This window comes from Somniosus microcephalus, chromosome 19 (assembly GCF_052327205.1).
Source record: "Somniosus microcephalus isolate GS21.2 chromosome 19, FLI_Smic_1.0, whole genome shotgun sequence".
NCBI lineage: Eukaryota > Metazoa > Chordata > Chondrichthyes > Squaliformes > Somniosidae > Somniosus > Somniosus microcephalus.
In genome coordinates, this window is record NC_141005.1 from 52,112,295 (window position 1) to 52,135,551 (window position 23,257).

The 23,257-nt window shown below is 45.2% G+C and overlaps 1 protein-coding gene across 1 annotated transcript in view; it reads left to right on the forward strand.

Moving 5' to 3' along the window:
- Positions 1-797, forward strand: part of fbxw8 (F-box and WD repeat domain containing 8) — a 137,619-nt gene extending 136,822 nt beyond the window's left edge. The window contains exon 11 of the mRNA XM_085961777.1: positions 92-797. Coding sequence (XP_085817903.1) covers positions 92-233 — 142 coding nt within the window. The 3' untranslated portion in view covers positions 234-797. The remainder of the gene's footprint in view (positions 1-91) is intronic.
- The last annotated feature ends 22,460 nt before the right edge of the window (positions 798-23,257 follow it).

The following is a 23,257-nucleotide window of genomic DNA, read 5'->3' on the forward strand; positions in this document are numbered from 1 at the left end:
TATGGTAGACCACACTTCAGTTTACAGATTAAATGATGAATTTGCTCAATAAGATTTTAAAGATCATTAACTACCAATTATTGTTTTACAGACATCGAGGAATTATTTATGTCTACGACTTTTCAGTCGATAAATCAGCTCCTGTCTTACCAATCTGTCGTTCATCGTATGATGAAGATGTTGGCTACAGCTACAACATAGCACTTTCAATGCCCTATGACCAAATCAAGTGAATATCTGTCATCTCATGGATATATTGGTTCCATTACAGTCATACAGTAATTCTGAAAGTATGCTTGTAATTAACTTACATTTCAATATGTAAGGAAATAATACTTATCAGGAACACGCTAAGGAGGCATCAAGGACATTGCAGAGGCAACTGAACTGGAAAAGAACTTTGGCCCTGAAATTCCCCAAGGGTTCTCCCAGTTTTCCACCGAACTTTGAAGAAAAATGGCATAGATGGCCATTTTTAGCCATATTTCACCGGGGGTTCCAGCAATCTCCCACCAAAGTTATACTGAGAAACGTCATCTTTAGTTTTCATAGTTTCTATTTCTTTTGCTTTCTGTTCCTTTTATAATTTGTATCTTATGGTAATTTGGATTTTAGACTGACTGTTTTCATGTATGGGAATGTGGGAACAAAAACTGGGTTCAGATCCAATTGCATAAATCACAGGATAGTATGTTTGTAAATTAAAAATAATGGCAATAATGCAAAGAAAACTGAAGATGAGACTGTTTTCAACAACTAGTTTTAAGTTTCGTTGTTAATAAATTTCCCATATTGTGGCTGATGGTTTTTTTTTTAAATCACTGGCTCCCCTCTCAAATACTGACGATTGGAACTGTACCCCAGAATAAGTTACTAAGGCACCAGCAGCCCTCCAGTAACTTGCACAAGTGACCATTCGTTGTGTGAGCAAAGGCAGTGAGTGTTGACAGGCTGTATGAGTAAAGTCTCATACTGCCCTCACCTGATACCCAGAGATGTTCACTTTCCAGCCCTTGGACTGTAATGGGTCTAGGTATATCATAAAATGGTTACAGCACGGAAGAAGGCCATTCGGCCCGTCGAACCTGTGCCGGCTCTCTGCAAGAGCACTTCAGCTAGTCCCACTGCCCCGCCCTTTCCCCGTAGCCCTGCAGTTTTTTTTCCTTCAGGTATTTATCCAATTCCCTTTTGAAAGTCGTGATTGAGTCTGCCTCCACCACCCTTTCGTCAGTGCATTCCAGATCCTAACCACTCGCTGAGTAAAAAAGTTTTTCCTCATGTCGCCTTTGCTTCTTCTGCCAATCACCTTAAATCTATGTCCTCTGGTTCTTGACCCTTCTGCCAATGGGAACAGTTTCTGCCTATCTACTCTGTCCAGACCCCTCATGATTTTGAACACCTCTATCAAATCTCCTCTCAACTGTCTCTGCTTTAAGGAGAACAACCCCAGTGTGGTAAACCACTGTTATACCTGTCTGTATGTGTATGTGTATTCCACTAGGTACAGGTCTGGACATGCCTCGGCTGACTCCTCCCACTATTCCAGGTATATAAGTGACTACCTCCCAGTCCCTTAGTATTCTGGACGGGTCGACCACTCGAGACTAGACCTTCATTCTTTAGTTAATAAAAGCCTGGTTGTTACTCGCTTAACCTCAGTCTTTTGAGTAATTGATGGCGCATCACCCAGCTTCTCCAGTCTATCCACATAACTGAAGTCCCTCATCCCTGGAATCATTCTCGTAAATCTTTTCTGCACCCTCTCCAAGGCCTTCACATCCTTCCTAAAGTGCGGTGCCCAGATTTGGACACAATACTCCAGTTGAGGCCAAACCAGTGTTTTATACAGGTTCATCATAATTTCCACATTTTTGTACTCTATATACCTCTATTCATGAAGCCCAGGATCCCGTAAGCTTTTTTAACTGCCACCTTCAACGATTTGTGCATATAAAATCCCAGATCTCTCTGTTCATGCACCCCCTTTAGGATTGTACCCTTCAGTTTATATTTCCTCTCTTCACTCTTTCTACCAAAATGTATCACTTCGCACTTTTCTGCATTAAATTTCATCTGCCACGTGTCCGTCCATTCCACTAGCCTGTCTATGTCTTCTTGAAATCTATCACTATCCTCCTCACTGTTTACTTCCAAGTTTTGTGTCAGCCGCAAAATTTGAAATTGTGCCCTGTACACCCACATCCAAGTCATTAATATTTATCTAGAACCGATCCGAGGAACACCACTGTAGACCTTTCTCCAGTCCGAAAAACAACCGTTCACCACTACTCTCTGTTTCCTGTCACTTAGCCAATTTCGTATCCATGCTGTCACTGTCCCTTTTATTCCACGGGCTTCAACTTTGCTGGCAAGCCTACTATGTGGCACTTTGTCGAACGCCTTTTGGAAATCCATGTACACCACGTCAACTGCATTGCCCTCATCAACCCTCTCTGTATCTCATCAAAAAACTCAATCAAGTTGGTTAAATATGATTTGCCTTTAACAAATCCGTGCTGGCTTTCCTTAATTAATTCACACTTGTCCAAGCGACTGTTAATTTTGTCCCTGATTATTGTTTCTAAAAGCTTCCCCACTACCGAGGTTAAGCTGACTGGCCTGTAGTTGCTGGGCTTATCTTTACACCCTTTTTTGAACAAGGGTGTAACATTTGCAATTCTCCAGTCCTCAGGCACCACCCCCGTTTCTAAGGAGGATTGGAAGATTATGGCCAGTATTTCCACGATTCGTTCCTTCACTTCCCTCAGTGTCCTAGGATGCATCCCATCTGATCCTGGTGACCTATCTACTTTAAGTACAGCCAGCCTTTCTCGTACCTCTATCAATTTTTATCCCATCCAGTATCTCCTCTACCTCCTCCTTCACTATGTCTATGGCAGCATCTTTTTCCTTGAAGACAGATGCAAAGTACTCATTTAGTACCCTCTGCCTTTGTGCGTAGGTCTTTTTGGCCCCTAATTGGCCCCATCCCTCCTCTTACTACCCGTTTACTATTTATATGCCTATAGAAGACTTTTGGAATACCTTTTATGTTAGCTGCCATTCTATTCTCATACCCTCTCTTTGCCCTTTTCTTTTTCACTTCTCCGAACTTTCTATATTTAGTCTGATTCTCGATGTATTCTTGACCTGACTTCTGTTATACCCGCTCTTTTTCTGCTTCATCTTACTTTCTATCTCTTTTGTCATCCAGGGAGCTTTGACTTTAGTTGCCCTACATTTCCCCCTAGTGGGAATGTACCTCGACTGTACCCGAACTATTTCCTCTTTAAAGGCAGCCCATTGTTCCATTACAGTTTTGCCTGCCAATCTTTGGTTCCAGTTTACCCAGGCCAGATCCATTCTCAACCCAAACACTCCTTCCAGGTGAAACAGCGATTTACTTGTACTTCTTGCAATTTAGCATACTGTATTCGCTGCTCACGATGCGGTCTCCTCTACATTGGGGAGACCAAACGCAGATTGGGTGACCGCTTTGGGGAACACCCCGAGCTTCCGGTCACCTGTCACTTTAATTCTCCGCTCCGCTCCACTCCCACTCAGACCTCACCGTCCTCGGCCTCTTACCCTGTTCTAATGAAGCTCAACGTAAGCCCAAGGAACAGCACCTCCTCTTTCGATTAGGCACTTTACAGCCTTCTGGACTCAACATCGAGTTCAACAATTGCAGACCATAACCTCTGCCCCTATCTCTTTTTTCCATTTTTTTTCTCTCTCTCTCACATGGCAGCTGTCTCTCATTCTGCCAGTGCCATTTACACTTCATCTAGAGCCATCTTTTGTTTCTTAACTTGTTCCATTACCATCTCCTTTTGCCTTGCACGATCATCCCTTTTGTCTCTTAATCTCTCCTGCCTTCCATCCTATCACAAACCTTCCCTTTCATTCTTTCCTCCCCTTTCCCTGCCCCTGCACTTGCTTAAAAACCTGTTCCATCTCCAGCTTTTTCCAGTTCTGACGAAGGGTCATCGACCTGAAACGTTAACTCTGTTTCTCTCTCCACAGATGCTGCCTGACCTGCTGAGTATTTCCAGCATTTTCTGTTTTTATTCCATTCTCAACCCACTGAAATTGGCCTTCCTCCAATTAAGTATTTTTACTCCAGATTGCTCCCTGTCCTTTTCCATAGCTAATCTAAACCATATGATACTATGATCACTGTTCCCTAAATGTCCACCTACTGACACTTGCTCCATTTAACCTACCTCATTCCCCAGAACCAGATCCATCAATGCCTCCTTCCTCATTGGGCCGGAAACATACTGGCAAGAACGTTTTCCTGAACACTTCAGAAATTCTTCCCTCTCCCTGCCCATTATACGATAACAATCTCAGTCTATATTAGGATAGTTGAAGTCCCCCATTATCACTACTCTATAGTTCTTACATCTCTCTAATTTCTCTGCAAATTTGCTCCTCCATATTTTTCCCCACTCGTTGGTGGCCTATAGAATACACCTAGTAGTGTAATGGTACCTGTATTATTTCTTAACTCTAGCCATATAGATTCTGTCCTTGACCCCTCCAGGACATCCTCTCTCTCCAGCACTGTAACATTCTCCTTAACCGGTACTGCCGCCCCACCTCCTTTCTTTAGTTCCCTATCTTTCCTGAACACCTTATATCCAGGAATATTTAATACCCAATCCTGCCCTTTTTTGAGCCAGGTCTCCGTTATTGCCACAACATCATATTCCCATGTGGCTATTTGCGCCTGCAGCTCACCAACCTTGTTTACTATGCTTTGTGTGTTCATATACATACATTGTAAATCTATCTTAGACCATCTGTGTTCTCTTTTAGTTTGACCCCACCTAATACCTTACTATTTGTTAATTTAGTGCTAGCCGTCCCTCCCAATCCTTTGTGCCCTTTGTTTCTCTTTCTAATGCTACATCCTGGTGCCCATCCCCCTGCCAACTTAGTTTAAACCCTCCCCAACAGCAGCAGCAAACCTTCCCGTGAGGATATTGGTACCGGCTCTGTTGAAGTGTAACCCGTCTGGCCTGTACAGGTTCCACCGGCCCCAGGAATCTGAAGCCCTCCCTCCTGCACCATCTCTCCAGCCACGCATTCATCTGCTCTATCCTCCTATTTCTATACTCACTCGCACTTGGCACTGGAAGTAATCCAGAGATTACGACCTTTTGAGGTCCTGCTTTTTAATCTCTTTCCTAGCTCCCTGAAATCTGCCTGCAGGACCTCATCCCTCTTTCTACCTATGTCGTTGGTACCAATATGGACCACGACCTCTGACTGTTCACCCTCTTCTCTTTCCCCCCCCCCCCCCCCTCAATGTTCTGCAGCTGGTCAGTGACATCCTTAACCCTGGCACCAGGTCGCGCTCTGACCTGGGCCTTCTCTGCATCTCCCTTTATGCTGCTTCCACTGCCACCACTCCCACTCAGGTCTGCTTTCGTGGCAGACCTGGGGATATTAATGCCAATTTTAGCATCCCCTGCCCTTACTAAGACAAGCTAACTCGGCATAGCCTAGGGATCAAAACTGGGACCTTCCTAGTCATTATGGCTCAGTGCCATACCACATGGTGTAACCGTACATTGCATCTTTGGTTTGAGCTTTGGAGGGGCTTTTGGGGTTTGATTATGCGTCCCTGTGCTCTGCTGCTGGTACCCCTGCCCCTCGGGATACTGTATGCACCTGCGCACAAATGAGCTGACCTCACTCAATAGCACAAGGTCAGGTCATTTGAATGTTTATTTGGCACTGTTCGCACCTCTTTCATGTGTCAGGGTTCAGGTGCCAGCAGTCGGTGAGGGATTGCTGGCTGCCAGTCGAGCACAGGTTTTCATGGGAAGGGGAGGTGGTGGTAGGTAGGGAGGGAGAGCGGAGGAATGGGGGACCAGTGGGAAAAAGAGGGTTAACAGTCAAAAAACAGACACTTTAAAAAAAAAAATTTAAAAAAAATGTGGCCTCCCCTTCAGCGCCTATTCTGAATGGGAATTTCTAACGTGCTGCGGTTGCATTATGGGGAGGCCCTTAAATCAATTAGTTTTCACAGTCTAAATGAGCCATGTGCACAGTGTGTGCCCATGGTCCAGTGCCTTTCATACTGGCTAGCTGCACGATGCTCAGCGGGAGCTTAGAAGGCCGTAGGCCTCCGCACCCAATATGGGACTTGGACACATGCCATCACATTATCAACCCCTTTGTCCCTCAGCTGTTGGCATTCAACATTATGTTTGAGTAAAATATAAATCATAAATGAGATTGTTGGTTCATCCATTGATATGCTTGTCTTTGGGCTATTATTGTTATACCAAAGAAGTAGTGGAACTAAATATTGCTGAACCTGTCGATGCTTTCACACAGAATCACACAGAAACCCCACAGTGCAGATAGAGGCCATTTCGGCCCATCGAGCCTGCACCGACACATATCCCACCCGATCCCCGTAACCCCTACATATCCCACCCTATCCCCGTAACCCCACGTATTTAATCCCCCTAACACTAAGGGTCAATTTATCATAGCCAATCAACCTAACCCGCACATCTTTGGACTGTGGGAGGAAACCGGAGCACCCGGAGGAAACCCACGCAAACACGGGGAGAATGTGCAAACTCCACACAGACAGTCACCCGAGGCTGGATTCGAACCCGGGTCCCTGGCGCTGTGAGGCAACAGTGCTTTCTCTCCTCCCACCCAGTTTGGGAAAAGTCAACATTATGGTCACCATAAAATCTTGTAGAAATATTCTATTTTCAAATAACATTACAGTATTTTCAAACATTCTGGAGCCAGCTAGTTTGTGCGTGCATTGATATAGAACGTAACAGGATTGAGAAGAGTTGCAGAAACACTGCTGAATAAATAAGTCTTAGACTTGACAGGTAAAGGTAAAACCAGCCAAATTTAATATTAAATATTTTCTATACATAGTATATAAAAAAATCTTTAAAGATAAATATATTGGTTGTCTAATACATGATTTATTCTTATTTAAATGTTGATGCAATCTATCGCCAATTAATCATTAATCTCTCATCTCTCAGCTGCCATTTATGTAGATATGTTTTCTATGATTCCCATAAAAATCAAACGAGACTGTCCATTTTGTTGTCAATAAAACCATATCAAATCTCATATTTTGTTGCACAACTATAAAATGATTGCTCTTGATCATGTAGCTTTTTTAAAAATGGAATTAAGCCAAATATGGACTTATACGAGTAACCATTGAAACCGTTGTAGGTGTAAATGATAAATTATAATCATCTGGAAATATGCTAAATTACCCACATTTATTGTGATGTGCCTCAGAATGCTATTAGCCTTGACTCGTTTTAAAAGAGTCATCATACATTCAGTCGAATTGGAGGCCACCGTTGCAATTTTGCAGAGTGCGGACTCCTGGGATGTATGACACATTTGTGAAACTTCTTTTTGTGCAGTTATGCTATAAAGAAACAAGACCATTCAGCAAACATTCAAAGGAAACCCTTTGAGCTACTGTTTATTTTCAGTTTCAAGCAAAGCCTAATTGTGGAACAGCTGAAGGGTAACATTATATAAGCTACATTAGATGCAGAATTTCCTATTATGGTCTACTCTTAATTCAAAATTGCTTAATTCAGATTATTTAATAATTCAATTTTTTAATCACTAAATTCCCACTTTGCTTGTTATTTACATTGCTTGATTCAAATTAAGTAATGGGATAATTCAAATCTCTTAGCACAAACACAACTATATGAATTATTAGCAGTAGACTGTAATTAGCTGCAGATTATTTCTTGTTCACACTGCACACGCACATTGATCCTCGTGAAGGTTGTCACGCATCAAGATCCAGGAAAATGTATGTCAGTGTGAGTACCGATTACCAAAAGTAGCACAAAAACTGACGCCAACATAAAATTAAAACCAAATAGATAAAATGAAAAAAATACTAAGAAATGATCTAATCTGTAATCTAATCTTGCAGTTCAAATAGCAAATACAAGTATCCCAAGGTTTGCTCTTACTGTTTATGACATCACTTAAATCCCTTGATCATATTACAGCCTTGAAATAGCTCCACGGTGTCTGTGATCTATGCATTATAGTGAGCTTTTATGTCCAGTGGGATACAGTGGCTGGTTTAAATTCACCATGATCTTTCATATATGCAGCATCCAAAAGGTGTTGAATACTGTATTTGAATGTTTTGCTTGCATTGCTTTGTTAATGCATGCTGGCATAACTAAATTTTATTCTTTTTAATATTTAAGGAAACAGTTGCTAGACTACTGTACTTTGTGTCTACTACAGAAAATGATCTATAATAACATGACTGAAAGCTAGTTTGGTACTATTGAAGTGATTAGTTTCAGCCACTAGATGACAGTACAGTAATACACTTTATAAAGATTATACAACACGTCTAATACTAAAGCACCACACAGTGGCAGGAAATGTGTACAGCACCAATACAATTACAGTGCATACTACAATAGTTGTGTGTGTTGAAGTTTATACCAGTCACAGAGAAGTATTTGCCTTATAAGGAATGAGCCCCACCACCAGTGACTGCCAACTATTGCTTTGCATTTGTTAGCAGTTGCTAATAATGGGATTGCATTTTTAATCTGCCAATTTAAAGGAACTACCTATTCCAAATTCACCTGAGGTCCTATTTCAAATCCAGTTCAAGTGCTGCAGCTTTGGGGCCTGTAACCATTTGTAGTGTTTTACTCTGTAACTGTAGTGCCTATACTGGATTTTTAAATTTGATATTGCTGTGATGGTAGATTCGGTTTATACAGTGTTAACTCTCAAGGCCACGCAACATCTTTTCTTAACATTAAACCAACAGACTTGGAACTAAAGTGGCAGCCTTAGTAATTTGACATGTTTATTTCTGCACATTTCTGTAGCTTTAAGACAATGGAAAAAACCTAGGGGGCCATTCATTTAAAATGACCTGTTATTGACATACATCATAGACTATCTTTAAAAATGATTCTCATTCAATGTTGTTAGCTCTTTGCTCTGGCATAATTGAACAATAAAAGACTTGTTGTTTATAAGGGTGGACCCAATTCGGAGCACCCAGTGATTGAAGGCTCGGTGAGTCAAACCCCTGACCGTACAGAGTTAGGGAAGGTGTCAGAGAACGCACTCTCTGTTTCTGAGGCACCAGAATGACTGGATGAATCCAAGCAACCTGCAACAGAAAGTAGCTTTGGAATAACCAGCTTGAAAGTGGACCTACACTGAGGATGTCGTTAAGGATACATCTTTATTCCTTTTTCATGAAATAAGGAGCATTAATGTAATGATATCACTGTGAAAACTGAATTTTGTTCATTCACACTCTTGTGAATAGCCAATCTTCTTGTTAGTCCTTCGTGACCAGTGGGCAGCACAAGAGATTCGCAATATCGTAGATCCTTTCTGGTAAATACTGGTGTAAATACCCAGAAATGATTTCAGCTTAGGTGGGTCAACTATACTTTTAGTGGCAAACTCCAGAAAGGAGAGTCCTTGAAGAATTGTTGGTGACACCCAGTGTAAACTGGCCCATCTATAATAGAGTCAATTGTACTGTCATTAAGAAATGGTACTTTAAAGGCACACATCCCAACTTTCTGATTGGACATATATATTTTTTTCTCCCAGAATACAGCATTCCAATTGGAAATCAGATCCATGTGGGGGGGGAAAAAAACCTCAATAGCTGCTATCCCTGTCTACTGCATCCACTGTGCCATTAAACAAGTAAGTTCTGTATTACAGTAGATTAGCAGTGAGTGGTTAGGCTAGAACAGGCAATGGACAGCCTACTAAAATCAGTGCAGGCTGAGGTTTTTTGTAGGAACTGCAATGGAGATTCTGTGAATAAAGTATGGTGATTTTTAAAAATAATTATTCTGATGAATTTTCTGACTTTGTTTTAAAGTTACCGGTTATCTGAATGAAAAACATAACAAGCACCTAGTTCTATTGCGGTCCAGTGATTTTACTTTTAAAATGATGTATTCCTATTCCCCTCCCTGGTACTCTACTTCCTGGCTTGGAATAGAAACATGCTAAACATCACAACTGCACTCCCGAGAATACAGAAGAGGCCAGAATCGGAGAAACACAAGAGTTTTCACAGCAGATGGGCTGATGTAAAGGCAGAGGTGGCGATTTTACAGGGGTGGAAATAGGCAGTCTTTGTGACTGAGAGGTTAAGGAATTAAAAGGTCAGCTTGGGGTTGAATACGATGCTGAGGTTGCAAACTGTCTAGTTCAATCTGAGGAAGTAGCCAGGAAGGGATGGAATTGGTGGCAAGGGTATGGTGTTTGTACTGGGGTGAAATTACGATGGTTTTGGTCTTCCCAGTGTTTAACTGGAGGAAATTACAGCTCATCCAAGACTGGATTTTGGATAAGCAGTCTGACAGCACAGAGATAGTGGCGGGCGAGAGAGAGCTGGTAGAGGGATAGAGCTGGGTGTCATCAGTGTACATGTCGAACCTGACCACGTGTCTTCGGATGATGTCGCCAAGGGGCAGCATATAGAGGAGGGGACCAAGGATAGATCCTTAGGGGATTGCAGAGGTTACAATAGCCAAAGAAAACATTGCTGGAGATGTGGTTACGATTGAATAGGTAAGGGTGGAACCAAGGGATTGCAGTGTCATTAAGCTGGACAATAGAGAGGCGTTGGAGGAGGGTGGTGTGGTGAACCATGTCAAAGGCTGCAGAGAGAACATGGGGAAATGAATTCTAGTCACAGAGGATGTCCTTTGTGGCTTTGATTAGGGCCGGATCAGTGCTGTGGCAGGAGTACACACCTGATTAGAGAGATTCAAAAACAGAGCTGCAGGTAAGATGGATATGGATTTGGGAGGCAGAGCACATTCAAGAACTTTGTAGAGGAAAGGGTGGTTGTAGATAGGGTGGTAGTTTGCAAAGGCCAAGAGGACGAGGGTAGATTTTTTGAGGAAGGTGATGATGACGGTTTTGAAAGGGAGTGATCAGAGATGGCCTTGTATGTGATCGAGACCATGGGAGTAGAGAAGCCATGTGAGATGGCATGGTCGAGGAGGTAACTATGAATATGGGTAGGAGAGTTAATATGGAGGGAGAGGTTTAGGGAGGACTGTGAAATCAGAAGAGAGAGGACAAGATGAGTTGAGATAGAGATTGAAATCAGGGGATGATGACTGACTTGATGCAGAGGCTTATGGGGAATGGAGGGAGAATATCTTGAGTCTCGAGATGGAGCAGTAGAGGATTTTAAAGAGGCGAGTGGAACGGAACAAGGTGATGTGCTCAAAGGAGTTCACACCCAGTTGCAGGAATATAGCTACAAAATGTGAAGCACAAGAGTGGAATCGATAATGATTCCTCAGAGTACTTGGACAAGACACAAGTAGGCAGCAGCCAGTATGTTTGAGCAATAGATCAAGATTTATTAAGCTTACAGTGTAATATACTTAACAACAGGCGATAGTTCAATGAGTAGCTTACAGCCCTTGGACTCTGGAACCTCTCAGACACAGGTGACGTCATCTTCAGTCTGTTCCTTTGTCTTCACAGTATATTTGCGTGAATGTTCTTTGAGTATCGAGGTTTTAACCCTTTTCTTATCAAAAGTTTGTTTGCCCAGTGTCCATATATGGTATTTAATTGGTTCTAATGGTCAAAATACCATTGTCACACAAATTAAGGGTAGCATCTTGACTCCTGGTTCAGTAATTTTCCAACAACTCTGCCCTGTTTCATCGTTATGTTGTTTATACATTCTTCACCTCATTGGAATTTACCTTATCCCTCTTATTTCTAGCTTCAAGCAGTACAAGGCCTTTCTATACCAAGGGCCCAGCCCATGTCAGCACTGTTTCACTAGTCTTGACGGTGTCCAGACTATTTCACTTTAATGTACCAGATGGGTACCTTAACTCCCATGATATCTCTCATTTTAGGTTCCTTATACTAACTATCTTTTAAAATATCTCTACAATTAGTTTTGTTAAGCAAACTCTAATTCCTACTTGGCATTATAATACGTTATTTAACAATTTGACCTTCACTCGCAGCCTGTGGCTGTTTGTTATCAGAGCTTAGTCAAAACTGCTTTTGACTGTCCTCGCAGCTATATTCGAACAGACTTTAACATTTCCATACCCACAGGGAATCATGGGTAAGATTAGTTGGACAATGGCTACACTTCAATTTATACATATATGATTCCCATCTACTATATGGTCTCTAAATACCAGTCTTTCGTACAAGAGCTTTCCCCAAACTAAACTGTCTCCAATTTCCTCACATCCTATGCCTTTGTTCACAAAACGGAAAATATCACAAGTGCTGGAACTCTGAAACAAAAACCGAAACCGCTGGAAACACTCGACAAGTCCGGCAGCATCTGCTGAGAGAAGGGATAAGTTGTTTTGGGTAAGAACCCTTCCTCAGAAAAAGTCTTTATTCGCCCTGTTAGCTATTTATTAAACATTATGAACCCCATATCAAAAATTATGCTGTGTGTCTTCATAATGCTTTATTTGTGCAGATAAACACAATGGCCAGAATTTCCTGTACCTGGGTGGGTCGGGTGCGGGCAGTCGCCGTGGTGGGTCGCGACTCCGTTCTTCGTACCAAGCCGCTTCGGAGATTGACTTTCCGTTAATGGGGCCTATTAAGGCCGACCTGCGTGTTACCCGGCCCTATTAAATGGTGCGGGTCTGATGACGTCAGCGATGACGCGTTTTCAGCCAGGATATTTAAAGGAGCCAGGGCCACATTGCATTTGAAGGTTCATCTAGGATCGTGCAGGCAGCACATTGCACAATTGGACTGCTACAAAGAGTGCCAAACATGACTGCACTGAGACAGAGGGCTGCACCCTGGCTCTCCGATGACTCCCTCCATATGCTTGTGAAGGGAGTGAGAACATGCAGGGTGGTCCTCTTCCCTTCTAATGGGCGGAAGAGACCTCCCCAGTAGACAAAAGGAGCCTGGCTCCAAATAGCAGAGGAGGTCAACAGCAGGGATGTGGTCAGGAGGACCTGGGTGCAGTGCTGCAAATGTTTCAATTATCTCATTAGATCAGGAAAGGTGAGTGCAAAGCCACACTCAACTTCATCCTGCTGCGCCTCTCATCACATCCCCATCACTACCTTCCCAAGCCTGCTTCTGCACATCCTTACACCAACATACCTTGCACGCCCACCCATCCCTCTCTATCTACATTATCACATCCCCATCGACTAGCCACCCCTCACACTCACCCTCACCCTCATCCAAATGCAATCATACCAACTAACAACATACAAGGAGGCCACTTGGCATTGCCATCCCACTCCCATCATAGTCACCCTCTACAGATGTAACCCATTCATTCCTTACACTCATTCCATCACGCTCACTCAACCTTCTCTTTCCCTCCTTGCAGGAAAAGAGAGCCTACAATAAGAGGGTGAGGGAGAGAACCAGAGGTGGCACTCCATCATTGGCCACCCTAACATCAGCAGAAGAGGCTGCCTTGGAAGTCTCTGGTGTGGCCGAGCAGCTGGAGGTGGGAGACGGAGAGAGGAGGACATCTCAGCAACCTGGTGACAGAATTACATCTCGTATAGCCACATGGCATATAGCAGTCATTCGTATGGGGACTGATGTCAGCAGCCAGTGAATGTTCATCATGTGCATAATGGTAGCTGTACCCATTCTTCATATGACATACCTAACTCGTCTCTTTACTCTCCCACAGGTCCATCAAGAACCACCCCCAACTCTCCAGGAGGAAGAGGAAGACAACTCCTCAGAGCAGCCTCCAGCCTCTGAGGGCGCATCGTCACCAGATATAAGCGCAGATACGCACACCTCGGTGGGATCCACGCGAGATAGTGTGATGTTGTCACCTGGTGTATCTCAATTCACAAGGGAGCAAGAGCAGATGGTGGAGACAGGGACAGCAGTGGAGACTCCACGCCGGGGGGCGCAGGACCCCCCCCAGCTCTGCTCAGCTGCATGCAGACGCTGAGCCTCGGGGGCCATCGAGAAAGAGGGCGTTCCTGGAGGTGCAGCAAGAAGTGCAGCAGGTTTTGCAACCACGATGTCTGCAAATGTGCAAAGAATGGAGGAGTCCATCTCCAACATAAGCACCACCGTGTCGCAGGTGATATAAGATCCCAAAGGGACCTTGGTTCCAAATGATTCGAGGTTGACCCATATTGGGGACAGTGATTTAACTTTATTCAGCACAAGCACGTTACGGTATTTGAGCAGCAGTTTACAGAGTATAATTGAGACTTATATTACCACTTATACTCTGGGTAGAAGCCACAACTGTGAGTAGGCTGCACCCTTTGTCTCTTGTCTCTCTTTCTCCAGCTCGCAGGTGTCTCCTTAATTCGTCCTGTAATCTTCTACTCCTGAAATCTTCTACAGTTTGTGGCTGTTAAGACCCCCTTCTTATACCCTTACTCGCATTCAAAACCTATGGAGTCCTCCTGAACCAAACACTGGCTGACATCCAAATCCAAAATCCAATCATAAAGATGCCACTGTAGCGATTCGTGTGCATCGCCAGTAAATAATCGAGTTCGACTTCGACGAACTATAAATAAGTTGTTTATTTACAGGAACAGGTTAAATACAACAGGTAAGGTAGCAGGTAAGATGGATGACTGTAGGAGCACCGTGGTGTAGGTCTTTCCCCAGTGGGGACGCCACGAGGACTGACTAGAAGTTTCCGAGCTCGACTGCTAGCAGGTTTCGAGCTCAACTGCCAGAGGATTCCGAGCTCTACTGTTGGAAGGTTCCGAGCTCTGACGTCATGACGTCGTGACGCAGAGTACAGGAGAGAAGCCTGAGTATAGTAACAGACACATACAGTAAGGTAAGTTAAAGGGAATTATGTATCTCAATGTAAGGGACAACCAGTGGTACCGCCACATCATGTTCATAGCACCCTGGCTTACGCAGGCTTTTAGTCTTATGACACTCTTACATCATCTGTTTTTGACCACCAAGACTCACATCTGGGGTAGTTATGGCAATACAAAAGGAACATGTCTCCATAGGTTGAGATACGGCCCCTGATGTTGGCCTTTCTTTTTATAATTCACTGCGGATGTTATAACTTTCCAGCACAATGATAACTGCAGTTAACCTTGGTTCCCTGGCTAACTTCCCCAATATAAATTGGGATAGTCAGAGTGTGAAAGGCTTAGAGGGTGCAGAATTCTTAAAGTGCATCCAGGAGAGCTTTTTGAGCCAACATGTAGAAAGTCCTACAAGAGAGGGGGCGGTACTGGACCTAATTCTGGGGAATGTAGCCGGGCAAGTGGTGGAAGTGTCAGTAGGAGAGCATTTTGGCGACAGTGACCACAATTCGGTGAGATTTAAGGTGGTCATGGAAAAAGACAAAGACGGCCCGGAAATAAGGGTTCTAAATTGGGGGAAGGCCGATTTTAATATGATAAGGCAGGATCTGGCCAAATTGGACTGGGAGCAGCTACTTATAGGAAAATCCGCATCAAAACAGTGGGAGACTTTCAGAAGGGAAATAGAGAGAGTACAACGCCAACATGTTCCTGTAAAGGTCAAGGGTGGGACCAACAAGCAAAGGGAACCTTGGATGACAAGGGATATACAAAAATGCATTAGAAATAAAAGGGGGGCTTTTGGCAGTTACAAAAGACTAAAGACGGAAGAAGCCCTAGAGGAGTATAAAAAATGCAGGGGCATACTTAAAAAAGAAATTAGGAGGGCGAGGAGGGGCCATGAAATAACACTGGCGAGCAAAATAAAGGAAAATCCTAAGATGTTTTATAAGTATATTAAGGGCAAGAGGATAACCAGGGAAAGGGTAGGGCCCATTAGGGACCAAAGTGGCAATCTGTGTGTAGAGCCAGATGATGTAGGCGGGGTTTTAAATGAATTTTTTGCATCTGTGTTCACTATGGAGAAAGACGATGCAGACATAGAAATCGGGCAAGGGGGCTGTGACATACTTGAACATATTAGCATCGAGAGGGAGGAGGTGCTAGCGGTTTTAGCAGGCCAAAAAGTGGATAAATCCCCAGGCCCAGACGAGATGTATCCCAGGCTGCTGTGGGAGGCAAAGGAGGAGATTGCAGGGGCTCTGACACAAATTTTCAGAACCTCTCTGGCCACAGGGGATGTACCAGAGGACTGGAGAACAGCTAACGTAGTACCATTATTCAAGAAGGGTAGCAGGGATAAACCAGGGAATTACAGGCCAGTGAGCCTAACATCTGTGGTAGGGAAATTATTGGAAAAAATTCTGAGGGACAAAATTAGTCTCCACTTGGAGAGGCAAGGATTAATCGGGGATAGTCAGCATGGCTTTGTCAAGGGTAAATCATGTCTGACAAATCTGATTGAATTTTTCGAGGGGGTGACTAGGGGGGTGGATGAGGGAAATGCTGTGGATGTGGTTTACATGGACTTCAGTAAAGCTTTTGACAAAGTCCCGCATAGGAGACTGGTCAAGAAGGTAAGAGCCCATGGGATCCAGGGTGCCTTGGCGCGTTGGATCCTAAACTGGCTGAGTGGCAGGAGGCAGAGGGTGATGGTCGAAGGTTGCTTTTGTGACTGGAAGCCTGTGTCCAGTGGGGTACCTCAGGGATCGGTGCTGGGTCCCTTGTTGTTTGTGATCTACATAAATGATTTGGACGAGAATGTAAAAGGTATGATCAGTAAGTTCGCAGATGACACGAAAATTGGTGGGGTGGTAAATTGTGAGGAGGAAAGCCTCAGGCTACAGGACGATATAAACGGGTTGGTCAGATGGGCGGAAAAGTGGCAAATGGAATTTAACCCTGAAAAGTGCGAGGTGATGCATTTTGGACGGACAAATAAGGCAAGGGAATACACAATGAGTGGTAGGACCCTAGGAAGTACAGAGGGTCAGAGGGACCTTGGTGTACATGTACATAGATCCCTGAAGGCAGCGGAACAGGTAGATAAGGTGGTTAAAAAGGCATATGGGATACTTGCCTTCATTAGCCGAGGCATAGAATATAAGAGCAGGGAGGTTATGATGGAACTGTACAAAACGCTGGTGAGGCCACAGCTGGAGTACTGTGTGCAGTTCTGGTCGCCTCACTATAGGAAGGATGTGATTGCTTTGGAGAGGGTGCAGAGAAGATTCACCAGGATGTTACCTGGGATGGAGCGCCTCAGCTATGAAGAGAGGCTGGACAGGCTGGGGTTGTTTTCCTTGGAGCAAAGAAGGCTGAGGGGGGACCTGATTGAGGTGTACAAAATGATGAGGGGCATAGATAGGGTAGACAAAGAGGAACTTTTCCCCTTAGTAGGGGGGTCAATAACAAGGGGGCATAGATTCAGGGTAAGGGGCAGGAGATTTAGAGGGGATTTGAGGAGGAACTTTTTCACCCAGAGGGTGGTTGGAATGTGGAACTCAATGCCTGAAAGGGTGGTAGAGGCAGGAACCCTCACAACATTCAAGAAGCATTTGGATGAGCACTTGAAATGCCATTGCATACAAGGCTATGGACCAAATGCTGGAAAATGGGATTAGACTGGACAGGGATGGATGGGCGGCGCAGACACGATGGGCCGAAGGGCCTCTTTCTGTGCTGTAAAACTCTATGACTCTATGACTCTATGACTAACTGTAGTCTGTCTCATCCTCACTGTTGGGTAATATCCAACTTTTACCCACAGCCTCGCTATTCAACTATAGCAATCCTGTTTCTCACCCCAGTTTGTCTGGTTACAGTTTACTCACAGGCTTATAATTATAAGCAAAAGGGTTACATGTCATATATAATTTAGGTTACCATTGCATATTGTTGATTACAAACTTCTAATTTAATCCTTACACATGATTATAGATCTATTACTGATGATTATAAGATATTCATGGTTATAAGATATCAAAACAAGTATTCAAAAAACCAACTAATCCATGATAATCTTAATGATGGCGACTGTAGGCTCTTCCATGGATAGGATAGCCACCTGCATGGAGCAGCTAATGCGCCACTCACAGGAGCACATGGTCTCTATGGAGAATAGATGGCAGAGGCGTCCTCTCGAGAAGGGATGTCAATGTAGAAGTGGGTCCTCATGGCCTCACTGCTGTGCAGCAAGGTGTTCTTCAGCTCCTTGCTAGTAGGGGAGTGTGTGGGTGGCCCTTGAGAGGGGACATGGAAGTGGGGGCGCCTCTCAAAGCACTCACACTTCTCCCCTATTGCCCCCACGCCCTCAGTCAGAGCCCCAGCTGCCTCCTCTGATCGTGATGCCCGAGTCTGCCCCTGCACAGTCGCAGGAGGAGCAGACTTTAGCTGGGCCATTACAGGCTCCAAAACCCAGAGGACATCCGCCAAAAGGGTCTGTGCAGACGCAGCCGGGAAATGAGCAGGCTGCCTCTACCTCTGCTGAAGCCACAGGGGTAGCACCTCATAGAAGCACGTACAAGAGAAAGATGAAACACAAGTAGATTCACAAGGATAGCCACTTGGGTGTTTTATTCAATGGCCGCGAATTTAATTGAGGCGGGATAGGGGGGCAGGACAGCTGATTTCCTTAAAGAGACCACGTCCACATGGAGTTTGACAGTTGTTCTGTCAGTGTTTGACAGCATTGAGGTGCTGTAAACACTGACAATCACCGCACAAAGGTGAACACTTGCACCCGAGCTCTCCAATGACTCCCTCCATATGCTTATAGAGGGAGTCACAGCACCCAGGGAGGTTCTCTTCCCTTCTAAGGGTGGAAGAGACCTCCCCAGGACACCAACTTACCTTGCACCTCCACCCAACCCCCTCTATCTACATTATCACTTCCCCATCTCACTAGCCACCCCTCACACTCCCCCTCATCCTATTGCAAGCATACCAACTAACAACACACAAGGGTAGGTACTTGAGAGATTTAGCCAATGTCCACGTGAAGTTTCTGGTAATGTGTTGTCAAACAGTGAAATTTCTTTTTCAAAAAGTGCCCCTTATTGGACAGATCTGAGTGAACCTTGAGAAGTATCTTGCTGAATTCCAGTGATTGTTCAGTCATAACCCCGCCCCCCCCCCCCCCCCCCCCAAGCTATAGCTATAGTGATGAGTGTGCATGGAATGGCTTGGACAATAAAGGGATACTTCACGGTGCTGGTGTGGGATGGAGTCAACCTGGCACATCATGTGGCAGCCAGGGTTTACAGCGTCAAGTGAAGAAAATCTGGCCATGGTGATGCCATCGCTGGCCTCCCTGCCAGCAATTTTGTCAGGGGCTGATGCCCTGTGTCCAGTGCAGCATCAGGTGATGGTGGAGAAGGTTGGTGATGTTGGTGTTGGGACTGATCATGGAAGGATTTGGAGGACAAAGGTCTGATTGTTTCATTGGCTCTGATGTTGCTGGAATAGATAGCAGAATAGATGACAGAAGCGATCTGTCAATGGTGAGAGAGGTTCTCCCAATGAGGTGGCAGTGGACATACAGTTAATCTAAAAACTTGTAAGCTAAAGAAATCTCTATATGTATTAAAAATGCAGTAACCAACATTTTCTTTGCTCTGAAACTCACCATCTGCAACATGGCATCCTTGACACCACTTCTGCAGCTGTCAGCTTATCACAAACATCAGAGCAGACTCAAAACATACCAGGTTGAGCTGGCATGTTCCCCGAACAGTGGGTAACCCGTGGGGGAGAAGGTAATATTAGAAGTAAGCCTCAAAATACTCTTAAATTGGCTGTTAACAAGCTATTTAAGTAGGCTAATTGTATCCCCCTTGGTGTCGGGTCAGTTCTGCGCCGACAGACCCGACACCCGGGAGACTCGCGTGGAGGTGAGTTGACAGCGGGTTTCCTACCCGCTGTCAATCTTTGCTATTTTGACAGCGGGCCCACCTCCAAACCCACCCCCTCAGCGCTATTAAATTCGCGGTCAATGTTTCTGTGAAGTTTCTGTTACTGTGATGTCACAGATAAAAATCTTTATTTTCACCACTTTACAAATTTGTGTGCACCTTTGGAAGCGGCTTAGTGAGTTGGAGTGAATGGTGATACATAACGTTACCTCCAGCAATCGTGGTCAGTGTGAAAGTAATGCCTTGGTCATTGTAGGGATGCTTTATGGTGTTGCTGTGGGATGGTGCCAACCTGGCACAGCATGTGGCAGCCATATGGGTGTAATGCATAAAGTTAAGTAAATCTGGCCATGATGAACCCATCCCTGGCCTCCTGGACAGCAATGTGCTCGGGTCTTGGTGAGATCTGGACTGCAGGTTCCTCCTGCTCCTCCTCCTCATCTTTCAGCTGATGCTCCTCCTACTCCTCCTCCTCTGAAGAGGCTGTGCACTCAGCCTTGCTCCTCACACAGCATTCATCCTCGCTGCTGCGCTATATTGTGCAGGGCACAGCAGACCATGATGATACTGGAGACCCTGGCTGGTGTGTACTGAAGGGCTCCTCCAGATTTGTCAAGGCATCTGAAGCGCATTTTCAGCATGCCTGTTGTCTGCTCTATGACACATCTGGTGGAAATGTTGCTTTCATGATATCTCTCCTGGGACTCAGTACTTGGCCTCCTCAAGGGTTTCATGAGCCATGTCTTTAGTGGATAACCCTTGTCTCCAAGCAGCCAGCCAGAAAGTCTGTTTGGAGGAGCGAAGAGCTGGGGGAGGGTGGACTGGCACAGGACAAAAGAGTCATGACAGCTGCCAGATATTTTGCGCACACATGCATGATGATCCTCCTATGATCCTCCTGGGTGATGATGGAGTGCCCTGATGGCCACGTGTGCAGTCGATGACGCCCTGCACCCATGGGAAGCCAGCCAGAGTGGCAAAGCTGAGCGTCCGCTCACTAACACTGGCTTCATCAGTGGCAAAGTTGATATAATTGGCTGACTTGTCAAACAGGGCATCGGTGACCTGTGTGATGCATCTGTGGGTGGCTGACTACGAGATGCCACAAATGTCTGCTGCAGATCCCTGGAAGGAGCCTGAGGTGAAGAAGTTGAGCGCACTGGTAACTTTGACAGCCACTGGTAAGGCACATCCACCCACTCCTCTGGGCTGTAGGTCTTCCTCCAGCAATGTGCAAATGTCTGCGACAACCTGGTGTGATAGCCTGAGCCTCCTTTAGCACCCCTGCTCTGTTATGTTGAGGAAGCTCTGCCTTTATACCCTGTGTTGGGGTATCGTCTCCGGCACAATGCAGCCCTGCACTGATGCCCTCTGTCCTGTGCGGCATCAGGTGGTTGAGGAGAAGGTTGGTGCTACTGGTGTACCTGGTGCTGCTGGTGTTGGGGCTCATCGTGGTCCAATCCTGAGGACCAAAGTGATACAGTATAAACGGCACCCATGCTGATGGAATAGATGGCAGGACAAGTAGAGATGATAGAAGCAATCTGTCAATGATGTGATAGGTTCTACCAATGAGGTGACACTGGATGCCGACATTGCTGGAAACACTTGCAACCTCTAGAAAGCTAAATCTGTGCTGACAATGCAGTCAGCAACAGCATCTGCCTTATGAAAGTGATTAGCTGTGAGGTGGGAGTTTTTATTGTACTTTTCATGCTGTGCACTAATGAATTGGATCAATGGCCACTCAACTTCCACCTCAGATTCACAGACGTGGTTTCCGAGCTGCGTCATTCTTGTGCTCGTCCAGGGAAATTTGAAAGGTAGGGTGAAAAAGGCGCTCAAGGGTCTGACAAGTACCTCACCATGATTTAAGTTAGCTCACCCGCCTCTGCCGTTCATGGGGGCGGGCTGACGTCGGGTTCCCAACCCGCTGCAAGATATTTCAAATTTCCTGCCTGACCCGACTCCAATCGTGCCCGCACGCACCCCAGAAAATTTTGGCCTATGTCTCAAAATGGACAGTGATTCTGGGCGTGGTGAAAATAAAGATTCAATGCTAGAAATTTGAAATTGGGTGGTCAAAACTATGTGCGGATAAGTCAAGGTTCTAAGTTGTTGATACATTATTGTAATTGTTCTCAGTAGTCAAAGTGAAATTTGCTAAGAAGGTTGCGCACCTTCAGTCACTTAATAATCTTTTACCCCAGTCTTCTATAATCTTTCTCCCCTTTCCTCTCAAATCTGTGCCCATCTTGCCCGCAACTCCATGTTTAAACCCCTCCAATCAGGTTTCCTTCCCTGTCGCAGCACTGAAATGGCCCTAATTAAAGTCACAAATTACAACTATGTGATTGTAACCGTGGTAAACAATCCCTTGTCATTCTTCTCAACCTGTCTGCAGTCTTTGACATAGTTGACCACACCATCCTCCTCCAACGCCTCTTCTCCATCGTCCAGCTGGGTGGTTCCATTCCTATCTACCCAGGTGTAGCCAGAGAATCGCCTGCAATGGCTTCTCTTCCCGCTCCCAGACCCACAACGTTACCTCTAGAGTCCCCCATGGATCTATCCTTGGGCTCCTCCTATTTCTCATCTACGTGCTGCCCCTCGGCGACATCATACAAAAACACGTCCGATTCCACAAGTATGCTGACAATACCCAGCTCTACCTCAGCACCACTTCTCTCAACCCATCCACTGCCTCTGATTTGTCACGCTGCTTGTCCAACATCTAGTCCTCTGAGCAGAAATTTCCTCCAACTAAATATCGGGAAGACTGAAGCCATTGTCTTTGGTCCCTGATTTAAACAGCGTTCCCTAGCCTTCGACTCCATCCCTCTCCCTGGCCACTGTCTGAGGCTGAACCAGACCGTTCATAACCTTGGCGTCCTATTTGACCCTGAGCTGAGCTTCCGATTCCATCACCAAGACCGGCGACTTCCACCTCCGTAAAATTGCCCGTCTCCATCTTTACCTCAGCTCATCTGCTGCTGAAACCCTCATCCATGCCTTTGTTACCTCTAGACTCGACGATTCCAATGCTCTCCTGACCAATGTCCCACCTTGCAGCTTCCGTAAACTTGAGCTCATTCAAAACTCTACTGCCCGTATCCTAACTCGCACCAACTCCTGTTCACCTAGTCACCCCTGTGCTCTCTGACCTACACTGTCTCCCGGCCTGGCAGTGCCTCGATTTAAAAATTCTCATCCTTTTTTCAAATCCCTCCATAGCCCCTCCCCTCCCTATTTCTAACCTCCTCCAACCCTGCAGCCCTCAGATCTCTGTGCTCCTCCCATTCTGGCCTCTTGCACATCCCTGATTTTCAGCGCTCTACCATTGGCAACGTGCCATCAGCTGCTTCGGCTCTAAGCTCTGGAATTCCCTCCTTAAACCTCTCCACTGCTCTCTCCTTAAACCTCTCCACCGCTCTCTCC